General features: G+C 36.5%; 1 protein-coding gene across 1 annotated transcript in view; it reads right to left on the bottom strand.

Moving 5' to 3' along the window:
* Positions 1 to 1,459: 1,459 nt before the first annotated feature.
* Positions 1,460 to 23,889, bottom strand: part of CHSY3 (chondroitin sulfate synthase 3) — a 282,532-nt gene continuing 260,102 nt past the window's right edge. Inside the window, exon 3 of the mRNA XM_059416585.1 lies at positions 1,460 to 3,053. Within this exon, the coding sequence (XP_059272568.1) occupies positions 1,491 to 3,053 (1,563 nt within the window). The 3' untranslated portion in view covers positions 1,460 to 1,490. The remainder of the gene's footprint in view (positions 3,054 to 23,889) is intronic.

Here is a 23,889-nt window from a genome sequence, read left to right as displayed (position 1 = left end):
TCAAGATTTTTAACGTCTAAAAGTGCCATCAATTCCTTTCTAATGAGTTTGACATTATTAAGATTATATGTTATAGTCAAGGAGAGTGCCATCACATTTGTCACAACATTAAGCAATTTTTTTTTCTTTTTTTTTGAGGCTCCCCAAATGTCCTCACTAAAGGAGACCATTACCTTGTATAAAACCATCACGAAGGCAAATGCTGTATGGTTTCCTGGCAATCAGTTCCAAATAATGGTAGCAATTTACAACAACTTTCAAATAAAATTTGAAGCAAATTTTAGTCCTATTGTGTGAAAAAAGAAAATCAAAGTGCAGAACAGTATGTACAATCTGCTACATTTTGTGAAAACCCAACTTAACCCAAATTAAAGGCAGTTTCTGTCCTGTTCTTGCTTCAGTTTGATCACAAAGCTGAAGAAATTGAGGAAGAATGCTTCTCCTGGAATGTAAATTATTGAATAAAGAAACCACTCATTTTAATCAGTTGTGAAAGGCCAGGATTTAAAGCATAATAATACAAACAGTATGCCCATAATCCCTTATTAACTTCTCCAGTCTATGTAGCAAGCACATTTGGTGAGTATGACTGCTAAGAAATACATCAGATATGACTGAAAGGAAACAACACAACCTTTTCAGGGTTTTTGGAAAAGATTACTGTTATACCTGTGTTTTATTATAAATAACCAGGTTCTGTCATATTTTATCTTCTTGCCAGCAAATGAAGGACATCGTTTCATAAAGCTTCTAAAATGTACATGAATATTTAATTAAATCATATTTCCTTGAGAAAATAAAGTTCATTCGCATTTATAGCAGACAGTTGTGAGGAGTACATAATTGTCAGAAGACCAGGGTAGCCAGTACCGGTTGCTTGTGGAACAAAACTCCTCAATTTTTAAAACTTTTTTTTTAAAAAATAAACATACAATCATAAGTGTTCATTTACTTTAAAAATTCTAAAGATGAAGAAAATTATTGTCTATATATTTAAGTCCTTGTATAAATTACAAAACTCAAGTTTATGTTACAGAGTCCCTTCCCCATAGGAAGCATAAAGCACTTTTGTGGTACCTTTCACCAGTAAATATTTGTATCACATTGAATTTAACAAACAAAATAAAAGTCGATATTGCATCTTTAAGCCCCAAGAGAACATTCTTCTAAGCTGTCTCTCATGTGGAATGAACTTCAAAAGTCATTTGATTGCCACAATTTAACTCAATCTCAAATAAAGATATATAAAAGTAAAAGAGAATTGACTTCAGTAGAAATCTGAAATATCAGTGAACTGCAGACTTTTCTTACTTGAGGTCAACAAACACCCTTTGGAAGACAACCAAGAGTAGTTTAAGACCAGGATAACAAAATAAAATTATAACAATAATAATTATAATAATAAAAATAACAATAATAAAATAAAAATAACAACAACCAACAATGAGGTAAACTCCCCTTGAAAAAGGCAATATGTGTTGCCTGGACTGTCAGGAGAGAGTTCGATTGTACCTGACACCCAAATGTTTTTCCAACCAGAGTTCAGCCAGTTGCATGGTGGACGCAAAAGTACTTGCCTTAGATCCTAAGCACATCTTATACTGCTTAGGATCCAAGTTAGGGTCACAATGAACTGGATGGAAAATATGCACCACTCCCACTTCTTGGCTTCTGAAAGGCCTTAAGCCAGATAGAATGACTTTATTGTAGAGATCGACATCTTCCAGTCCCCAGCCTTGTATTGAGGTATCAAATCCACCTGCACCCAGAAGATCACTTTTATAAATACAGGTAATTCCATACCCATAGTCTCTCCAAAATCCAGTCTTCTTTGAGAAGACAAAGTCATCATCAGTGGGAGGATTTCCTCCATTGGTTACCTTTGGGTCATACTGGCTAAAGATGATAGGGTAGTATACCTGTTGTCCCTGAATTGTATTATCTCTACACCGTTGGAGAAAGTCTCCTCTGAAGATCAAGTCAACATCACAAAATAGCAGCAAAGTATCATTGTCAAACTGGGAAGAAGCCATTTCAAGACCGAGACCTCTGGAAAACTCTCCCTTCATGGGGATCAAAGTAATTTCTGCTTTAGGGTAGTTGTTCTGATATTCTTTTATCAGCTCGATATGCTTGCTGGAATCTTGGCCAGAATCCCTACTGAAAAGGGTGATGACCAGCTTTACATTCTGCTTTGGAATAAGACAAGTTTTTTCAAAGTTGTCCATGAACCTTAAGAAAATGTCATACCTTCCAATGAGAGGAACAAGAATGTGTATTTTCTTTTCATTGTGCCCTCCCATTTCTTTGGGACCTTGAAAAGAAGATAGTATCTTTAAAGAATTAGATATAAAGGAGAATGACTGAGTGTCACTGTTAATACTCTCCACAAGACTATTGACATCTAGCTCTTCGGTTTCTCTGAAGAAAGGCCTGCTGAACAACTGCTGAAGATAAGCATGACGTCTCACTGGCACAGTTAGTTTCCTCCCCTTGTGTCTTTTATATAAGAGGAGTAAATCCAAAATGTACTCTACCCCATGCATGGGATCAACCCTGCGGTAGCCATATTGAATTTCCTTGAAGTCAATGAGCCGTCCCCTGCTCTTGGCATTTTCATTGATCATCTCCATCACCTGCAGGACCGTGTCGTCCAGGGCTGTTCTTAGGATGCTGTTGATGTTCTGTCGAGGAGGCTGGTTCTCAGATGCTGAGTAAAGGAGTTTGCCCGTCAGGAACTCCCATTCTATCACTTCATCTCTCTCCCGGGGCTGGAAGTGGTTGAAAGACGGCATCACTCCCAGCTGCTGGTCCTCTTTACTCACCTCACTGTTACTGAGCTTGCTCATCAAAGCACTCTCCCGGTGGAGCTGGATGGTGCGGTAGCGGAGTTCAGAAATCTTGCGGCTGAGCATATAATTATGAAGCCTGTATTGGTAGGCAGGCCTTTTGTTGGGGTGAAGTGTTATGGCTGCATGGATTTTGCTATTGTGAAGGTCTTGGATATAACCCTTCCGATTATGTTCATAATTCTCATGGAACAGTTGTTGCATCTGAAAAGGAAAGGGAATCAAGATGTTAGAATAAATTTAAGAAGAAAGAAAGCAATAAGTGAAAACATTTAAATCAAAATATTTAATAGAAATTAGTTATGTGGTATTTCCTAACAAAAGTGACTTGTAAAATTTATATTTAAATGACATTAAAATCATTTTTTAAAGATTTTGTTTGTTTATTATTTGACAGAGAGAGAGCGAGCAAGTGAGCATGAGCAGGCAGAGCAGCAGGCAGAGGGAGAGGGAGAAGCAGGCTCCCCACTGAGCAGAGAGCCCAATGTGGGGCCAGATCTGAGGACCCCGGGATCATGACCTGAGCCAAAGGCATATGCTTAATCAACTGAGCTACCCAGGCGTCCCCGAAAATAGTTTTAAAATGTCAGGTTCATATGCTCAAATACTGCAAATCAACCTTCTGTTATAAACAAATGCTGTATACTAACCACCAGCTGTGTATTTTGAAGTTTAGAACTTTATTCCTCTATTCCTTTTGAAATCAATTCAAAATATCAACAAAAGTAAACATTGAATATACCCAAAACCTCATAAGGAATCATTGTGAGGGAGAGGCAGGGTGGATACAGCACAGGTTTCCCAAAATAGAAGGGTCATCCTAAGGAGTAAACCCCATGCCCTGTTGCTTGGAATGGCAATACAAGACCCAGAGAAGATGTAAGTTTTATTGAGCATTCTGATATATCATCTATACAGAGTAAGTTCTTGTCAATGTAAGGTATAACAGAAATTATATTGATCTACATTACTGAACTAAAGGATCATGTCCTAAATTAGACATGCTTAACATTCTTAGGAGCCAGAGGTTTGGCTACTAGTCCAGAACAAGTTCACTACTTCAGGTAGAAAGAAAATGAAGAAAAAATGTAAAGCTATGAGATCACACTACAAACTGCCAGCTGACTATTCCTTCTCTGTCAGTAAAGAAACCTGCATCACACCCATTCAAAGAAGTACCAGTGGAAAAGGAGGAGGAAGAAGAAAAGGAGAACTACCAGCATCAGTAGCAACATGAAATATCTGAAGGTATACTGATAAGGAGGAAAAGAATATTGCAAATTTAAGAATATATATCCAAAGCAAGTAAAAATGATAAATAAACCCACACACAACTTAGACATCACTTGGTTTATGACACATAAGACATTGGGGAGTGGAGAAAGGGTAGGTCTTTTCCATCAACAATGCAAGGTCAGTAAAGATATTCATGTGGAAAAAAGTCAAAACTGACCCTCTACGCCCCCCCCCCCCACCAAATCAATTCCAGATGGATTTTGATAAATATAAAAGGTACAAAAATAAAATAAGCTTTCTAAAAGTTAACATAAGAAAATACCTGCATGCCTTTTCATTAGGTATAGAATTCTTAAACATGACACAAGATACCAACCATAAAAACAGACTGATGAACTATATTAAAATTAATAACGGTTCCTCAAAAACACCACTAGAAGATTATAAAAGGTAAACTACAGAGTGGGAGAAGATATTTTTATCAGATCATACCAAAAAGGACTAATAACTAGAATATGCAATGAACCTATACAAATTAGTGAGGAGGAAGGACAAATCCAGCTGAAATGGGGGAAAAAAACCAAAACAAACCAAAAAACCTGAATGGGCACTTCACAAAAGAGATTATGCAAATTCCCAATAAACACACAAAAGCATTCTGTTGGTCATTCATTATCAGGGTAATGCGATTTGCAGTCATAATGTGATAACATTACAGACCTATAAGAATGCCAAAACTAAACACATTGATGATACACTGCCAGGATTTGGAACTCTCACAAATGAGTGATGAGGATGTAACTTGGTTCAAGCACTTTGGTAAATTTATAACTAAAATGACCAATACATTCCCTATGACTCAGGATTTCTACTCTTAGACATATACCCAACATAAAAATATCCATACATACACCTCAAGTATATATATAAGAGTTTTCAAAGCAGCATTATTCAAAATACACCTGACTAAAAGCAACCCAAGTGTGTATCAAGAGTAGCATAGATAAACAAATGTCCCATATTCATACAATAACAAATAACACATTAGTTAAAATAAATGACTATTATAACAACATGGAGAAATCTCACAATGAAACAAGACATATACAAAAGAATACATTTTGTTTGATTCTATTTACGAGGAATTCAGAAACAAATGAAGCTAACCTATGTTATTCACTGTTAGAATAGTAATAAAAATTCAAGAAGGTAGGTGGGGAGATCTAGAGTGCTGCTAATGTTCTATTTGTTAATGGAGATCATGGTGACATCTACACATTTGGTTTATGAACATTCATTGAACTATTGCTTCAGATATGTTTGTGTGTTATACTCCAATTAGTAGAAGGTTTTCTTTTGAAGTTGTGATAAATATGTATGTAGAGTCAGGTAGGTTTTCCTGATATGTATGTACATAGACATGTATGGATTTGTGGGAGGAGGAGTGGGAGGAGGAGGGACGAGAGAGACAGACAGAAAGAGACAGAGAGGGAGGGAGAATCACAAAAGTTTTCCCAGAGAAGGTGACCTAAAAGGAGTAAGACCAGTACTACAGCAGATTCTTTATCTCTGGTTTTTCAACTGAGATACTGATTTTCAAATTACTATCAGAAGAATATAACAATAGATATTTAGAGAAAGATTTTGGACTTGATTCAAAGCACAGTAGTTCAATTGCATCCAATATTTTTTTCTCAAAATGTATGCTTATTTTTATTTAAAATTCTGTTTAATGATAAATCTAATTAAATCCACAATCTGCAGTGAGCTGGTATATCTCCATTTTTGTGGTATTATTATTTTTTACTAAAATTGCTTTCAATATTTTACTTTATATAATTTTCCATAAATTTTTATTTCTTCTTATGCAAGAAGGTAAAAAAATAGATCTCTGATTACATATAATTACTAATTATATCACCTGTAAAAGGTATTGGCTAAATGAAAATAACCTTTCTTTAAAAAAAAAAAATTATTGAGGCATCTGGGTGGCTCAGTGGGTTAAATCCTCTGCTTTCAGCTCAGGTCATGATCCCAGGGTCCTAGGATCGAGCCCCACATCTGGTTCTCAGCTCAATGGGAAGCCTGTCTTCCCTTTTCTCTCCACCTGCCTCTCTGCCTGCTTGTGATCTCTGTCAAATAAATAAATAAAACCTTTAAAAAAATTTACATTTTTTTTTTTTTTTTGATGGGATCTTCGTCTGGTTTTGGGATCAAGGTGATGCTGGCCTCATAAAATGAGTTTGGAAGTTTTCCTTCCATTTCTATTTTTTGGAACAGTTTCAGAAGAATAGGAATTCGTTCTTTTTTAAATATTTGGTAGAATTCCCCCAGGAAGCTGTCGGGGCACGTGCACCCGAATGTTTATAGCAGCAATGTCTACAATAGCCAAACTATGGAAAGAACCTAGATGTCCATCAATAGATGAATGGATAAAGAAGATTTTACACAATGGAATACTATGCAGCCATCAAAAGAAATCTTGCCATTTGCGACAACATGGATGGAACTAGAGGGTATCATGCTTAGCGAAATAAGTGAATCAGAGAAAGACAACTGTCATATGATCTCCCTGAAATGAGGAAGTGGAGTTGCAACATGGGGGCTTAAGGGGGTAGGAGAAGAATAAATGAAACAAGATGGGATTGGGAGGGAGACAAACCATAAATGACTCTTAATCTCATAAAACAAACTGAGGGTTGCTGGGGGGAGGGGGGGTTTGGAGAAGGAGGGTGGTGTTATGGACATTGGGGAGGGTATGTGCTATGGTGAGTGCTGTGAAGTGTGTAAACCTGGCAATTCACAGACCTGTACCCCGGGGATAAAAATATATGTTTATAAAAAATAAATAAAAAATGAAAAAAAAATTTTACTTGAGAGATAGACAGAGAGAGAGAGAGAGAGAAAGCACAAACAGGGGAGGAGAAGCAGATTCCCTGCTAAGCAGGGAAGCCCAACCTGCAGCTTGATTCCAGGATCCTGGGATCATGACCTGAGTCGAAGGCAGACACTTAACTGACTGAGCAATCCAGGTGTCCCAAAACTATTTTTTCTTTAGGCATGCTTTACAGTACTAAGAAAAAGGGGGCAGTGCTAGAAACAAAGCTCATAAGAAACTGTTCTTTAAATGCTATTAAAATGATGAATACTGCAAAATTTGATAAACTTAATATTACAAATAGTCATGGGGCAATCCTTGAAAACAGTGTATTCATACACATTCCAGGAAGTATAGTAATGATAGTAATGATGAAAATGTCTTGAATTTATGCCATGTTTTCTATGAAGAAACATAGAACATATCCAAATTTCCTATTTTTAAATGTAGGGAGGTCCAAACCATATAGCATAAATGTGAGAATGTTTAAGAGCCTGGGTATAAAGTCAGCCAGATCTGGATTTGAGTACCAGTTTACCATTTCCAAGCCATTTCATAGCCAATCTGTCTAAATCTCAGTCTCCTTATCTATAAAAGGAAAAATGTCAGCTACCACAATGTATATATGAATATTAAAATGTTGTTTTACAAGAAAAATATATATACAATGCTAAACATTGTGTCTGGCACATAGAAAACACTCAGTAAATGATAACGGCATATATAAGTTAACAGTTCCAAGATTTGCCAATCTCTCCCTGAGGCTGTTCTTTTTAGCTTGGAGTTTTTAGAGAAGGAGAATGGCACCCTTCCTTGGCTTGCTTCATTTTTGCTTATCTCTGGAAATGCTTGGAAAAAGTTACAATTTGACTATATCCATTCAAGTGCTTTAATGTATCAAACATGCCATTGAGGCATCTTCTCCTACCAAGAGAGCACAATATTTTACTAAAAGGAAGATAAATTATTATGGAAATTTCAGGAAACTGGGGTTAATGAAGATTAAGTGATTTAACTAGGGGTCAGGTGAGATATAAGCGATAACAACAACAACAACAACAACAACAACAACTAGACTAAGTAGCCAGTTTTTGAGACTTGTCACACTAAGTTTTGAAGGTAGCAAAATTGTTTTAAGAAAAGGTATAAAATTTACTTTCAAAATTATATTAGCTTGTTTGAAATAATCCAGGACCTCTAATATAGGTGGACTTCTTTACAGAACTTTCAATTGGTTTCATGCTCCTTCCAGAGATTTACAGCAGAAGGGGAAAAAATCATTTCACACCAACAAAATCACGGCAACAATTAATATCAGTATGTCCTGACAGACCCCAGTGCTTCAACTGTTTCCACCCAAATCTCACTCTCTGATAAGAAAATTCCCTAAGAAGCTACAGAAAAATCTATTACAAAAATCAGAGAGCATAACAGATGCCAAGAAATACATTATTATTAGTCTTCTACTATATTAAACTTCCATTTCCCCCTTAGATTTATTAGTAATGAAAATAAAACACAGATAACTTTTGGAATGATCATAGCCATGTCAATAAAGGACTTCCATTTCAGCAATTAAATCTCCAAAGAAACAGTAAGGGGTTGACTGCAAACAATCACAAAGTAACCTGTAAGGCAATGTAAAATTCTGAAAACTGGTTTGTTAATTGTTGTACAACTGTATAAATCTACTCAGTATTACTAAACTGTATATTTACAGGGGATACTTTGGTATAATGTAAATTATACCTCAATGTAAGACTCTTCTTAAAGATTTTATTTATTTATTTATTTGATAGAGATCACAAGCAGGCAGAGAGGCAGGCAGAGAGAGAGGGGGAAGCAGGCTCCTTGCTGAGCGGAGAGCCCAACTCGGGGCTCGATCCCAGGACCCTGGGATCATGACCCAAGCCAAAGGCAGAGGCTTAACCCTCTGAGCTACCCAGGTGCCCCAGGACTCTTTTTAAAAGACAAAGGGAATGCTAAAAATAATATAGAGCAAACTCCATCCTTAAAAACAAAAAGGCCAGAATAATACATAGTCACCAAATATGTGTATGTTTTCCAAAAGCTGATGAGGTTGAGCAGGGTCATCTGGAAGCAAGTGGGGACAAAAGGCCAAGCAGAGCAATGTCAGGGGCAAAAGGGCCCAAGGGACAGCAGATCTCAGAAATTACCAGGAAGAATACAGGGCCTGACCATGTAGGGTATAAAACCTATTCTGTGTATACAACTATGGATACAGGAGCTGAGGTGGTCTTGGAGGGCTAAATAAACCCGTGATGGAAATGTTTTGTTTCAGAGAAGAGGCAGAGCTACAGAACTCAAAGAATTAAGTAGCTAGGCCATTTTTTCATAAATCGGGTTTAACCTGAAGCAGTAGAAAGGAACAAAGCCTTTTCTTTGTTGAAATCAACAAGCCTAGAACCGTGACAAACATCTCTGCCAGAATATGTCCATGTTGAAGAGCTTGTCCAGGGGAAAAGTACTTTTCCAGGAATAAGTAAGTTTTCTAAAAAAAAGTTTCTATAAGAAAAAACGACCACATGAAAAACTAGCTTCTGCCCTCCTGTTCTGGCCCCAGAGAAAAATAGAAGCCATGGAACTGAGGGTAACATTTAAGCAAGTGTTTTAAAAACACAAGAAGCACTGTCCTCTTTCTTTGAAAACAACAAAGTAGAAACAAAATATCTCAAAGATGTGATGGGGAGATGAAATGTCAGTTCACAAAACTAAGAAATAAAGAAAGCTTAACAAATAAACTATCACAGACATGAGAACAATATCAGAATGAAAGGAAAAGAAGAGACATGGAATGCTCAGTAAGGGGACAGACAAGATGTAAAGTAGGAAAGCTTAGGGGCATCCAGCTGGTTCAGTCACTGAAGCATGCAACTCTTGGTCTCAGGGTTCTGAGTTTGAGACCCACGTTGGGTCAAGAGATGACTTAAAAAAAATAAAATCTCAAAAAAAAAAAAAAAAAAGTAGGAAAGCTTAAAGAAGTAGAATAGAGGGAGGCCTTGACGGCTCAGTCAGTTAAACATCTGACTCTTGATTTCAGCTCAGGTCGTGATTTCAGGGTCTTGGGATGGAGTCCTGTGTGGGGCTCTGTGCTCAGCTTGGTGTCTGCCTGAGATTCTCTCTCTCTCTCTCTTGCTCCTCCCTCAGCCCCTCCCCCCGCTTGCACTCTCATTCTCCTCTCCCTCTCCTTCTCTCAAATAAATAAATATTTTAAAAAATGTTATAGAAATAAAGAGTTACAAAGGATTACAGAAATTAGAGTAATTAGAAGAGTACCGAGTATATAGTAGCTGCTACTAATAAGGGTCATAATAATACGTATTGTTATTACTGTACTTAGTTTTTACTATTATTAGTATTGAATAAGTGAGCAATTGAGGATGGCCTTAAGCCTTCCTTAAAAAAAATTCAAAATATACTCAGGGGAGCCATCATATGACCTCAGATTATGATCTAAAACTAAAAAGCTTAATTCTTTATGATGACTCTGTTGAAATGAAGGAAAAATGAGAGGCCATGCCATTACTGGAAACCTGTTCATAAACAGCTTTCATGTTCTCTATCAAGAAAACAATTGCATCAATTATTCTCTATTAAGGAGAAAATGTCCTTACTTTGTTTGTGTAAAGAAGCTATTTCAATTTAGTGCAGGTTCTTTTGTTCTCCTTACACTACTTCATTTATTGTTAAAAGAAAGGATCTTCTAACTTAGAAAATTCTCTTTGAATCTTTTCTATATATGGGATTAAGGAGGATTTATAGGAAAAAAAAGATGTTTCTATTCTAGGAAGTACAGCCTGCAAATTAGAATAATTTATGAATGTGAACAAAAAATAATAAATCATTAAAGTATTGTAAAATATAATGGTAAATGTGTACCTAACAGTTGGGTAATTTGCTTTGCAAATATTTAAGCTCATTTTATTCTCTATGATTTAGCTATACAGTACTACATAACTAAACGGGGAGTCTTATTACCCATAAAGCAAATGCCTAATGATCTTTCTTTTATTCTATAAAACCAGTAACATGAAGGTATAGGCACAAGAGTGAATTTTCAAATTAACACTATTATTTTCCCTCCATTATTATCTTTAAATATTAATAGTTCATTATTATCTTCAAATATTAATAGTTAAGTTCTTAAGTATTTCCTATTTCTCTAGTGAAAATGCCATAATGAAAAACTGTACCTGGGGCGCCTGGCTGGCTCGGCTGGTGGAGCATGTTATTCTTCTCTTGGGGTTGTGAGTAGGAGCCCTATACTGTGTGTAGTTGTTACTTAAAAATAAAATCTTAAAAAACAAAACAAAACAAAATAAAACTGTACCTAATTCTAAATATTAAAGAGAAGAAATGAGTTTGGGAAAAAATATTGATCTAATAGTTTATAAAGTGAATGAGAAAAATGTTAAAGCAGTTTGAATAAGTTGTTGAATGCAAAGATCTAGCTTAAGTATGGTAAGAGATCCCCTTCCTCATATCATCTATATATGTTTATCACATAGAATTGAGATCGTAAAATAAACTTTTTTTTTTAAAGATTTTATTTATTTGTCAGAGAGAGGGAGAGAGAGCGAGCACAGGCAGATAGAATGGCAGGCAGAGGCAGAGGGAGAAGCAGGCTCCCTGCCGAGCAAGGAGCCCGATGTGGGACTCGATCCCAGAATGCTGGGATCATGACCTGAGCCGAAGGCAGCCGCTTAACCAACTGAGCCACCCAGACGTCCCCGTAAAATAAACTCTTATTGCTACTAAGATTTATAAAAATAATAGCACCTTGGAAATAGCCACATCTAATCCACAAACTCTAAAATTTATATGTCCAACATGTGATAAAGTTGCATGGAACTAAGTGCACGTGTATGCACCTACCCACATATACCCACACACAAAAATAAATACAAGGAAAACTGGGGCAATCAGAATAAGATAAGTGGACTATATCAAAGTCAATATCCTGGTAGTGTTGTTTAACTACACTTTTGCAAGATTTTGCCACTAGGCAAACAGGTTAAGGGGTTCATGGGATTTCTTTGCAATACTTTTTTTTTTTTTTTTAAGATTTTATTTACTTATTTGAGAGAGAGAGAGGGACAGAGTGAGAGAGCATGAGAGGGGAGGTCAGAGGGAGAAGCAGACGCCCCATGGAGCTGGGAGCCTGACGTGGGACTTGATCCCAGGACTCTGGGATCATGACCTGAGCGGAAGGCAGTTGCTTAACTGACTGAGCCACCCAAGTGCCGCCCCCCCCCCTTTTTAATAGAAGAACAAAAATCAGTAATTGTCTCAAAATAAAAAGTTTAATTAAAAATAACATACAGGGACGCCTGGATGGTACAGTCAGTTCAATGTCTGACTCTCAGTTTGGGCTCAGGCCATGATCTTGGGGTCATAAAATTGAGCCCCTTGACAGGCTCAGTGCAGAATTCTGCTCAGGACTCTTCTACATCTCTAAAATACATAAATCTTTAAAAAAAATGACAAGCAAAAAATTTAAAATAAAGTATTTTATCTCATCTCTCTTTTTTTTAAAGAACTCACCCCCAAAGAATACTTTTTTAAAAAAATATTTATTTGAGACAAAGGGTGAGAAAGAGAGAGAGAGACAGCACAAGCAGGGGGAGTGGCAGGCAAAGGGAGAGGGAGAAGCAGGCTTCCCATTGAGCAAGAAGCCCCATGAGGAACTAGATCCTAGCACCCTGGCGTCATGATCCGAGCCAAAGGGAGATGCTTAACTGACTGAGCCACCCAGGCATCCCCATCCCAAAGAACTACAAGCAGCAAGTAATGAAAAGTTGGAGTCCAAAGGACACAGGTGTGATGTTGCCTTTTTTCCTTGGTAATCCCAATGTTCTCAATGAATCTGAATTTTTAAAAAATTGCTATCGTCAGTCTCATAGACTTTATGTTTATTTCATGAATTTCAGTTGCCTGAGGGTATCTGTGTTCTTGGATAGCCTCTAAAGTAACTTAAAAACCCTTAACACGTCTTTTCCTTTTGAAATCCTGTCAAATGCTACAACATCAGTGAACCTTGAGGACATTATATTAAGTGAAATTAGCTAGTCACAAAAAGGCAAGTATAAGTTTATGAGTCCACTTATATGAAGTCCTTAAAGAAGTCAGACTCACAGAAACAGAAAGAAGAATGATAGTTTCCAGGGGCTGGGGAGATGGTGAATGGAGAGTTGTGTAATGGGTATGGAGTTTCGTTTTTGCAAGAAGAAAAGTTCTAGAGATTTGATGTAAAACAATGTGAATATAGTTGACTCTACTGAATTATATACTTAAACATAATAAAAAATGGTAAAAAACAAAACAAAACAAAACAAAAAAACAAAACAAATAACCCAACAACTTTGCTTTTTCTTTTATTTCACATGAGCTTCACCTTTCCTAAACAGGAATGCAAGTAACAGGGTAGCCAATTAATATACTTCGTTATACTCTGGATTAGCTTTACTCATGGGCAAGAACGTTCTCCTGACAGCAAACAATGATTCCCTTTGGCCATAGGTACACATCTGGCACAATTATAATTCTACAGAAAGAAAAGTGGACCTTGACACCCACACAAGGGCAGAGAAGTGATGATATAAGAAACACTGAATGCTGTAGATAGCAAAGAACACAGCACTGAGCTGTACCTAAGGCCAGATCACTCTCAGATTTCCCAGTTTCCAAGGACAGTGTTTCCTCTCCTGTTTCAGGTAGTTTAGCTTAACTTGCAACCCAAAGGATCCTGTCATAAATGATCTGATAAGTCTGTACCCTTTTAATTTCAGCTCATACTAATGCTGTATATGCTTTGCCTCTGTTTAATTAGCTAGTGGAATTGTCACTGAAATCCTATGGACAGTCTGTACCATTAAAACTGGAACTTCTCTTCCTGTTACATTTCATTTTGTTAGCTACTTTAGTTAAAACAACAACAACAACAACAACAAAAAACCTGTCAGGCAACAGAGAAAATAGCTTCCAGATACTAACTCTTATATGTGATGAAGTTTTCTCAGCAGTATATATTCTCTACAGTTTAAAAATACTTCAGGAAACACAGAAAATAACCATGGGATATAGATTCCCCAGCAGGGAAATTCTGAACACATGCTTTCTAAGACAAATATCAAAGAGATTTAAATTCAGAAAGAAATCACTAAGGTAATGAGATGTCAGTTTATAATGGCAGTAACCATTTCTTAGTTTATCATTTTTTAAAAAATTTTATTCATTTTTCTTAAATAAACTCCATGCGTAACGTGGGGCTCAAACTCATGACCCCAAGATCAAGAGTCACTTGCTTTACCGACTTAGCCAGCCAGGCATGCCAATCATTTGTTAGTTTATTTTTTATTTATTTATTTTTTTAAGATTTTATTTATTAATTTGACAGAGATCACAAGTAGGCAGAGAGGCAGGCAGAGAGAGAGAGGAGGAAGCAGGCTCCCTGCTGAGCAGAGCGCCCGATGTGGGGCTCGATCCCAGGACCCTGGGATCATGACCTGAGCCGAAGGCAGAGGCTTTAACCCTCTGAGCCACCCAGGCGCCCCTCATTTGTTAGTTTAAATAAATCCATAGATCTTAGTTAAATTACGTTGTTATAAATAAAATACTACTACAATCAAAAACACAAAACTAAACTAATGATAATTGAACTTGACTGCTCATAAATTTGCCTGACTTAGACTGATGTTTCCACATTGAGGTAGGAATCATATATAGTTAAGATAATAGTGGACAACTGTTGAAACTTCATTCACTTCCCCTATAGATATTTTTAAAGTTTTGGTATAAACTGTCAAATAAATGTTTTGTATTTACTCTTTCCTTAAACGATTTGCTCTGCTCACAATTTGTTAGACAGAGGAGGCAAAGAGGAATTTCAAGGGGTTTTCGAGTTGCCGTTTTGCAAACATGCATACAACCTTCATTCATGTAACATCAACATAAGTTAACTACTCCCTTCACTGGTGATTTAATTGTCACATCATAACCAATAACAGACAATGGGAAGGAGGGAGGCTATAGCTTCCAAATTAGGCTTCGAAGACCTTTATAAAACAAAATGTCAAGATAGTAGTTTCCATACGATTTTGAAAGACATAAACACAATTAATGAATGTATTGTATCCACTGGAGGAAATATACTGACTTCATGACGGCACTGACAATGCATAAAATTATACCTCACTTTCCAAACAAGAAAAGAGAAAAAGATCTACTTTTTAATTCATGGGTTTTATTACAGTTAGGAAAGCTTTTAAACTCCAAGGAGAGTCCTACTTAACTAAAGGTGATGAAGTTAAGATCAAAGATCTTTCTTGTTTTTGCTGATTTTTTATTTCCATTTTTTCAAACTCAAGCAACCAGTCATTTAACCTCATGAAAGATTTATCACAACTCTTAATTCTGCATGAATATCATGCCATCCCCTAATAGAGAAGGTAGAAGAATGGGGCAGATGAAGATTGGGGCTGTTAAAATAAAAAAAATATGAATAGTGACAAGCCCTGAAAATTCCCTGAGCCAACAAAACCAGTTAGGCATACATACAAAATTTAATTTAGCTTATTGGGCAAGATTAACTTGATCTAGGTTGTTTTTTACTTACACCCCTGTACATCATAAGCAACACTTGAATTGTTTCCCAAGGTTGATATGAGATAACCACTGAGCAATTCCCTATCACTTAAAACAAACAAACAAAAAGTCCTAATGTAATAATCAATCACTGAAAAATAAACAGTCACTGCCTTCCCACTCTCTAAGCAGCTTTATAAAAATCTACTCTGGAGCCTCTTCCTATGTTTTGGCTTGAGTGCTCCCAGTTTTCAAACTGTCTTTGCGGTGTGTGCACAATGAAAGTTTCATTCATTTCTACTTTTGGTGATTCACTGGTTTTACTTGTGTTATCGCTGAACTTTGGACAGGGCAAACTCACGGTATTTTGTTTAAAGGATGATGTATACTTCTGTAATTATGGACTTTGGCTACATGATGATTTTTAGTGATAACCATTAATATTCCTCTAGCAGCCTCCAGGGCAATGTGGAGTGCTGTTTGTACGAAGCTAAAACTTGATGACTTTCCAACAAATAGAAGGAAGGCCATTATACAGTGTTCAATGGTAACTAGTTTAAACACAGTTTCTTAGGTCAGTAGAAGGTATATGTTCCCCTAGAGTCTGAAATGAAAATAAGACATTATCTTGGTACAATTTAAGAGTAAAAATTTTATATTCCTTATGTATAAAAGTGACTTTAGCTGTCAGTACAGAGGACAGTCTCACTGGACCAAGTGGATTAGATAGCACAATGCATGGCCATTTGTACAACAGGTGCTCAAGGAAACTAGTGGAATCCAATGAATACAAACATGGAAAACATGAAAAAGATAACATTAGAGATTCTCTGACAATACGACAATTTCTTTTAAGTAATTTTCCCCAACAAAACCATTCCTGATCTAATCCTCTCCAACCTTCTGGCTACCTCTCTTACATGCAGAATAAATGACTCTTTCATTCATTTAAAAATATTCATGGAGCTTCTGAAGTGTGTCAGTTGCTATGGAGAGAACAACAAAAGAAACAAGGTCCCTGGCCTCATGGAGTTAACTGCCTAATGAAGGAGACAAACACTAAATATTTAGATCCATAAAGAGTTGTATAATTTTGAAAGGGGCTCACTGAGCCAATTATACCATGTGTAATTTGCTGCTTTACTCGACTATATATCTTTCTAGATGGCCCATTCCCAAAGGGTAGCCTGGGCCTAATACTTGGTATTTTTTAATAAGTTAACATATTTGCCCCCAAACAAGTTGGTAACCTAAAGAAGGATCACAACATTTACTGTAAGAACTTCAATTCTCTCATAGAAAATTCTCAGCATTTCTCAGTATTTCCTCGGCTTCTAAATGTTTCTTCGAGATAAAAAGAAAAATTTAACACAAGACTAAATATCTATGTAGTAGAAGACTTGGCACATATCTTAAAGCTTTTATATCTTACTTAAATAGTGACTCGCAGTCTAGTATTATTGTACCATGACTGATGGTGGTCGTACATCTCTTTACTATTTCCGTAATTGATGCAGTCATCCAAGCAGGGAGAAAGGTCGAGGACACCCATCATCATTTCTGCTTTGTGCTACCGGAATGTGAAATGATTGTAGGAGTCTAAACGGATTCTAAATCACACTACATTCTGTCACATTAATAATTTCTGCACAAATAAATGAAGTGCTGCAGGGAGACCACAGTAAGTGAGAATGAAAGCAATGCCAAAGAAGGCCTTTCCACCTGTATGGAGACAAGACAATCTTCCATTCAAGAAACAGAACAGAACTACAGTTTATGTAAGCATTGTTGAAGTGCTGAGGAGTTGGGCCTGGTTTTTTAGGACATTTCAATCACTGAAAGGAAAAAAAGAAGAAAAAGGAAATTCTGCTGTTTCTCTGCCATTCTTTCAGCTTGTGATCATGCATGTCTACTTGGGGCTAACATCCTGGCTTGGCCATTACAGGGCTGGTTCTGAGATCTGCTCTTCTATTCCCAGGGTAACCTAGAGGACAGGTGACAACTTCTGGGAAAAGAGAAGCTGCTGGACTATTTTCTACATTATATAAAACACAGTTAAAACACTACCTGGAATAGAGTAAGTATGCAATACATGTTTCAATTATCACTGCTTAGTAAACTTCAGATGGTGAAATTTCTTGCATTCTAAAGCAGACTACAAAGACATCCCCATTATATCTAATTTGGTAGGCTACTAGTGAGCAAATTTTAGTTATACGTATAGTTTAAAAATTGTTAGATTGTGTATCATTTGCCTGTAGAATGAGACTCAAACTTTTAGATCAGTTCCAGATCATCAGGAAAAATCTAGAAGCCCATCAATGGGTGACCAAGATGGCCTTAATAGTCCCTTCAATTTGACTATACTTTCGATAGGTTTCTTTCTGACTGTAGGCCCCTGATCTCCCTTTTCTTAGAACATCTACTTCAGAAAACTTGTGATTATACATTCTTCCTCTTTTCCTTTGAGAAGGAAATCTTCTTGCAACCTCTTGCTAGCTTTACAACCCAGGAATGTCTTGGAAACCATCGGTTTGAAATGTTTGAAATGTAATCATTAAGAGCCCCTATTTCTCAGTCTTCCTGGGAGGGTAGGAGCCCAAGTCCATAAGCACCCACTAACAGACAGATAGCCTAGTAACACGGACCAGTATCCCTGCTAAAGTCCTTTTGTACTTTTTCATTAGCTTGTCCTAAGTGCTTAAAAACTCTCCAGCCTTGGGATGCCTGGGTGGCTCAGTTGATTAAGCATCTGCCTTCTGTTCAGTTCATGATCCCACGTCCTGAGATTGAGTCCCTGTCTTTGGCTCAGTTCATGATCTCAGGACCTGGGATTGAGTACCGCATCAGGCTCCTTGTTTGGTGGGGAGCCTGCTTCTCCCTCTGCAGGGAGAACAAATAAAATCTTTTAAAAAACCTCTCCTGCCTTCTATTGCAGCAGTACATGTGTTCAATCCCTCTTTCATACTGCAATAGCTTTGAATAAAATCTTCCTTGTTGGTTTAACTCCGTTCTGTGTAATTTTTCTTTCACATGGATCATAGAAAATACTTGGTGAAGCACATAGATTCTCTGATCCACTTGCAACCCTGTTCTGATAGCTTAAAAAAAAAGAAGAAGAAAAGAAAGGCTCAAATTAAGATCCCACTCCTTATGGTGTAATCAAGGAGATAAGTAGTGCTTCCTTACAGCTGATTTTATTAACATTAAAGTTTTATGATAAATTATGATGATCCCTAGAGCTAAACACCCCATTAAAATAACATAAGCATGGCAGGATGTCTATTATAATGTTTTTCTTAGAAGAAAATTCCTAATTATAGTGCTGTAGACTTCTGCATGGGCACAGCATTGCTGTGGGAATGGCTGGGAATCACAGCTCTAATTAGGAGGTAAGTGTTTCCAAGACGGAGCTAACTAAGAATAAGTAAAGCCTAATCTTTTAAAAATGAAGTTTTCTGGAAATGAAAACACAATGACTTGAGTCATTTTGACCTTGCTAATTTTGCTAATCACAATGACATTTCCTTACTCCAGACTGGGTATAGCTCACCTATTTCTCATATATATAGTTGTTATAACAGGAAGGGGTGTTTTATATTAAAAATTAATAAAATCATCCCATGAGACCCAGTAAATTTCACAGTGCACTCATTAGCTTTAGGAAAATAGTAAAGGATACTTTGGGTTTCACGTCTGCATGGTTATCTTTCAAAATGGGTTAAGAGGACTTAAAAATTTTTTTTCTCCTTGAGATGATAAAATACAATAAATTGACTTATTTTTAATCCTGAAAGGCAAAGGTATAATTACAAAGAGAAATTGAACAAGAGCACAGGGCTATAACTATGATTAGCATAATCAATGAGTTAAAAAGCTGTGTTTTTTAAATAAGCAGAAATATACACTCCCAAATCTCACTAGCTTTTGGATTTGTTTTCATGATTGTTTTCATCACTACTTCTCCCAATACTGGGAAGAATTTCAGATTTGTTTTACATATGCTTACAGTGTTATTTTTAAAAAACAGATCACTCAAAATTTTCATGTGACTAACATGTCTAATTTTTTATATATTTATATTTTGTAGGGCTAATTTCAGTGGAACACTCATTGTGAAAATAGTTCACAAAAAGGCAAATGACTTGAAATCACAATTTTATATATAAGTTATAGGGCAATTAACTATACAAGAAAAAAATAGGTCCTTAGTTCCTTCCCTATCTCAGATCTTGTACTGAATACATTATATACATATACATGTATATATATATGTGTATATATATGTGTGTATGTGTGTATATATATAGATAGATAGATGCGTATTTCAGATGTATTAAAGACCTAAATCCTACTAGAACCACCCCTACATAAAGAAAAAAAATACTATAAAAGAAGGGAAAGAAAATGTAGATAAGCGTGTACATTTTCTAAGCATGTAGGGAAGTCCTTTTTAAGGAAAAACAAAAGTATAAACAAAAAATATAAATGGAAAATAATAGGTTTTAATAGTACATTAAATTTTCATCCCCACATCAGGGTGCCTGGCTGGCTCAGTTGGTTAAGCTGCTGCCTTCAGCTCAGGTCATGATCCCTGGGTTCTGGAATCGAGCCCCACATTGGGCTCCCTGCTCAATGAAGAGTCTGCTTCTCCTTTTCTCTCTGCAACTCCGCTCACTTGTGCTCTCTCTCTACCTCTCTGTCAAACAAATAAATAAAATCTTAAAAAAAAATCTGTAAAATATTCCCATGTCAAAAGCACTATAATAAAATTAAAAAACAAACATGAGGGGCGTCTGAGTGGCTCAGTGGGTTAAAGCCTCTGCCTTCGACTCAGGTCATGATCTCATGGTCCTGGGATCGAGCCCTGCATCTGGCTCTCTGCTCAGCAGGGAGTCTTCTTCCGCCTCTCTCTCTGCCTGCCTCTTTGACTACTTGTGATCTCTGTCTGTCAAATAAATAAATAAAATCTTTAAAAAACAAAAAACAAATAAGCATGAAATGCAGAAAGATTTGCGCAATAAAGATGCCATGTCGATTAACTATCTTCAATACATCAATAATCTATCATTGCTTTCCTTTAACCCTCATCACCAATTCCAATCTGTTTTACCTCCTAAGTGTCTCTATAATCTTGATTCTTGACTTTATATCTTCAGGACAGCTTCTCTGGTCCAATATACCAAGAACTCTTTTTGTTTCTGCAACTGTCACCTTTCTGACTACATCTCATCTGGACATTCTCTAAATAGTTCGCCATGATGCAACACTAGTTATCTTTCCAAATCCCAGATTTGATCATGTGATTCTTCTTTTCCCTATCAATGATATTATGCACTTAGAATAATAATCCTCTTAGAAAAATGCATTCCTATCCGGCTTTCTCTGTTACCTCTTGCCCTCTATGCTTCAGCCATGTTGGTTTCCTCTCCATCTTTGCCCACACTTTTGCCTTCCCTTGGAATGTTCTCCTATCTCTCAATTCTGCTTCTTCTTCTATTTAGCAATTACTTAGCTTAAATATCACTGCCTCATGGATCCTTTCTCTGACTAGCTAAGGATTGGCATATGTTCTTCTGGCACTAGGTACCATTCTGTCCCACTTACTTAGCTTAGTTTTAATTTTATATTTGTTTATTCATCTAAAAATACATTTGGGAGTTTTCTGAAGCCTAGGACTGGGCCTTCTTCTCACTCTATCTCCAGTGCATGATATGCTGTAAATGATGCAGGACCAGGGCTGTCTGGAGATGGGAGCTTTGATGAACATCACACGTCTATGAGTAGGTTCCAGATTTTCAGAAAAGTCAAACACTTAAAGATCCAACTAGTATAAATTTGGTCCTTAAGTACTGGCTTTAAAATCCATCTCAGCACAGTGATAATGAAAGGGAAAAAAATAAAACATACACATAGTAAAACAAAGAAACAAATATATTTTCTTCTTCTGCTTTCCCAGTTCTCTACCTAATACAATTTTTTTCTTACTGATATATAAGCTCATTACTTCAGCAACATCTCAGACTACCTTTTTCTACTTCCACCATCCCTTTCAAAACATTGTATTTCTTTTTTATAAATGCATCCAAATTATCCTTTCTTTTTCTTCCTCTTCCACTGCTTGGACCATGATTCAGGTCTGGATTACTACAAATGTCCCTATCTTGGGACTCAGATATCAAAAAGTCAAAGAAGACTGGGGTGCCTAGGTGGCTCAGTCAGTTGAGTGTCCGACTCTTGGTTTCAGCTCAGGTCATGATCTCAAGGTCATGTGATCAAGCTCTGAATTGGGCTCTGCACTCAGCGGGGAGTCTGCTTGAGATTCTCTCTCTCTCTCTGCCCCTTCCCTTGTTTACAGGCTCTCTTTCTCTCTCTAAAATAAATAAATAAATCTTTAAAAGAAGTCAAAGAAGATACAGATACAAATGAAATATAAATGATAATTTTGAACTTGCTAAATAAGAAGCTCTGGAAAAACCAGGTAGTATTAACAGAACTCTGGTCTCTCCATTCCAAGCAGCTGGGCTTTGAGCTGTTATGTATTAGGTTTTAAGTAATACTTTACTTGACTCAAGTTTCTGCAGAAAGGAAAAAATGTTTGAAAATCACTGTTCTCAATCACCTGATGTTGCCTTTTCTGCATAGCCCTGTCAATTCAAATGCTACTCATTCTCCTCTAATTCCAGTTAAACTCCTACTACACAGATGCATCTTCTGTCAATTGCAGGACAGGCTAAACCTATTTGCAAGGTATCACAGAGCTCACTATATCATGTATTGGCTTTCTAATTTTTTCTTTTGTCAATTAGAGACTGATCTATCTACTTATTTATTTAGCTAATTAGTTATTTAGTTATTTTCAGTCCTCCCCATCCACAGTTACACCTACAGGTGTATTTTGGCAAAGGTACTATTTAACAGTTTTTTCACCTACCTCTATGACTAGTGTTGGGATGACTGTGGCAAAGTCTGATTAATTGATAATGATTTTAATGAGAAAGAAAAAGAAATATATTGTTTTAGGAAAAAAATATTCTTAGAGTAGAATTTAGAACAAATGAAAGCAGCTTTCTGGGATACCAAGTTGAGAAAGATCCAGAAGTTGAAGGGAAAAAGTGCCATGATCAACTGGGAGTGACTCCCACAGGATTAGCATTTGTCATTTGTGGAAGGAAATAAAACGTGAGGCTACCCTTTCTTTGCTTAAATGTCTTCTGTGTCAAAACAAAGATTTCTAATGTATATTTATATGTTATCTGAAAAGAAGGAAAAATTAACCAAGTACAAAATCTACTTCATGTGCATTTCTGAAATATTTCCCATTTCTCTATAAAATAAAATCATATATATATCATTAATAGGTCTATTCTACTCTTCCCACACATAAATTTCGTTTTGAGAATGAGAACTAACTCAGATGTTACTTTTATATTTGCTTTCCATGTAATCTTTTTCCTTAAACTTCTTGATTTTTTTTTTTTTTTTCAGGAAGGTAGGGCTGGGCATTAAGAGTGCATGATAAATGAATTAAATAATTCATATACCAGAGTGCTGATTTGCACAGGCTGCACTGATTGAAAAATTGCTTGTTTGATGACAAAATAAACTTGAAAGTAATTGCAATTACATAGAGAAGGCACAATATTGCTACATTCACATCACCTGAGTTTAGATCCACGTTGATTGGGGCATTGTAATTTATTCTCCGTGTATTACTGTGAGATCCACACTACAATTTGTATATAGCTTCTCTATCACCTCCCAAGATTCCCTTGTTAGGGTGTCCTCATAACTCTGCCTGAGAACAGCCACTTGCAGAAAGCATAATGAGAAATAACATACAAACAAAAACAAATCAAGGATAGGAATCTTCATAGTTGGTTTAATGGCTTTATAAAAGGAATTTAAGAAGAGTTAATTTTACAAGGAAGACTACTGGATTGGAAGTCTAGGAATCAGCTATGTGACAGTGAGCAAACCACATTATTTGTCTGTGTCAGTCTTCTGGCCTATTAATTGGGGAGAATAAACCATTGCCCATTCAAACATACAATGTTGATGTGAAAGGCAAAGAAGAAAGTTATGTGAAAGCATTACAATCTACTTATATATGGACACATGGGTGGCTCAGTTGGTGAAGCATTTGACTCTTGATCTCAGCTCAGGTCATGATCTCAGGGTCAAAGACTGAGCCCTGTGTTGGGCTCCCTCCTCAGCAGAGAGTCTACAAAACCCTCTCCCTCTGCTCCCTTTCCCATTTAACTCTTTCTTTTACTCTCTCTCAGTGAATAAATAAAATCTTTGAAAAAATAAATAAAATAA

This window comes from Mustela nigripes, chromosome 12 (assembly GCF_022355385.1).
Source record: "Mustela nigripes isolate SB6536 chromosome 12, MUSNIG.SB6536, whole genome shotgun sequence".
Lineage (NCBI taxonomy): Eukaryota > Metazoa > Chordata > Mammalia > Carnivora > Mustelidae > Mustela > Mustela nigripes.
The sequence above is the reverse complement of the archived record's forward strand: the minus strand, read 5'-3'. Positions and strand labels throughout refer to the sequence as shown.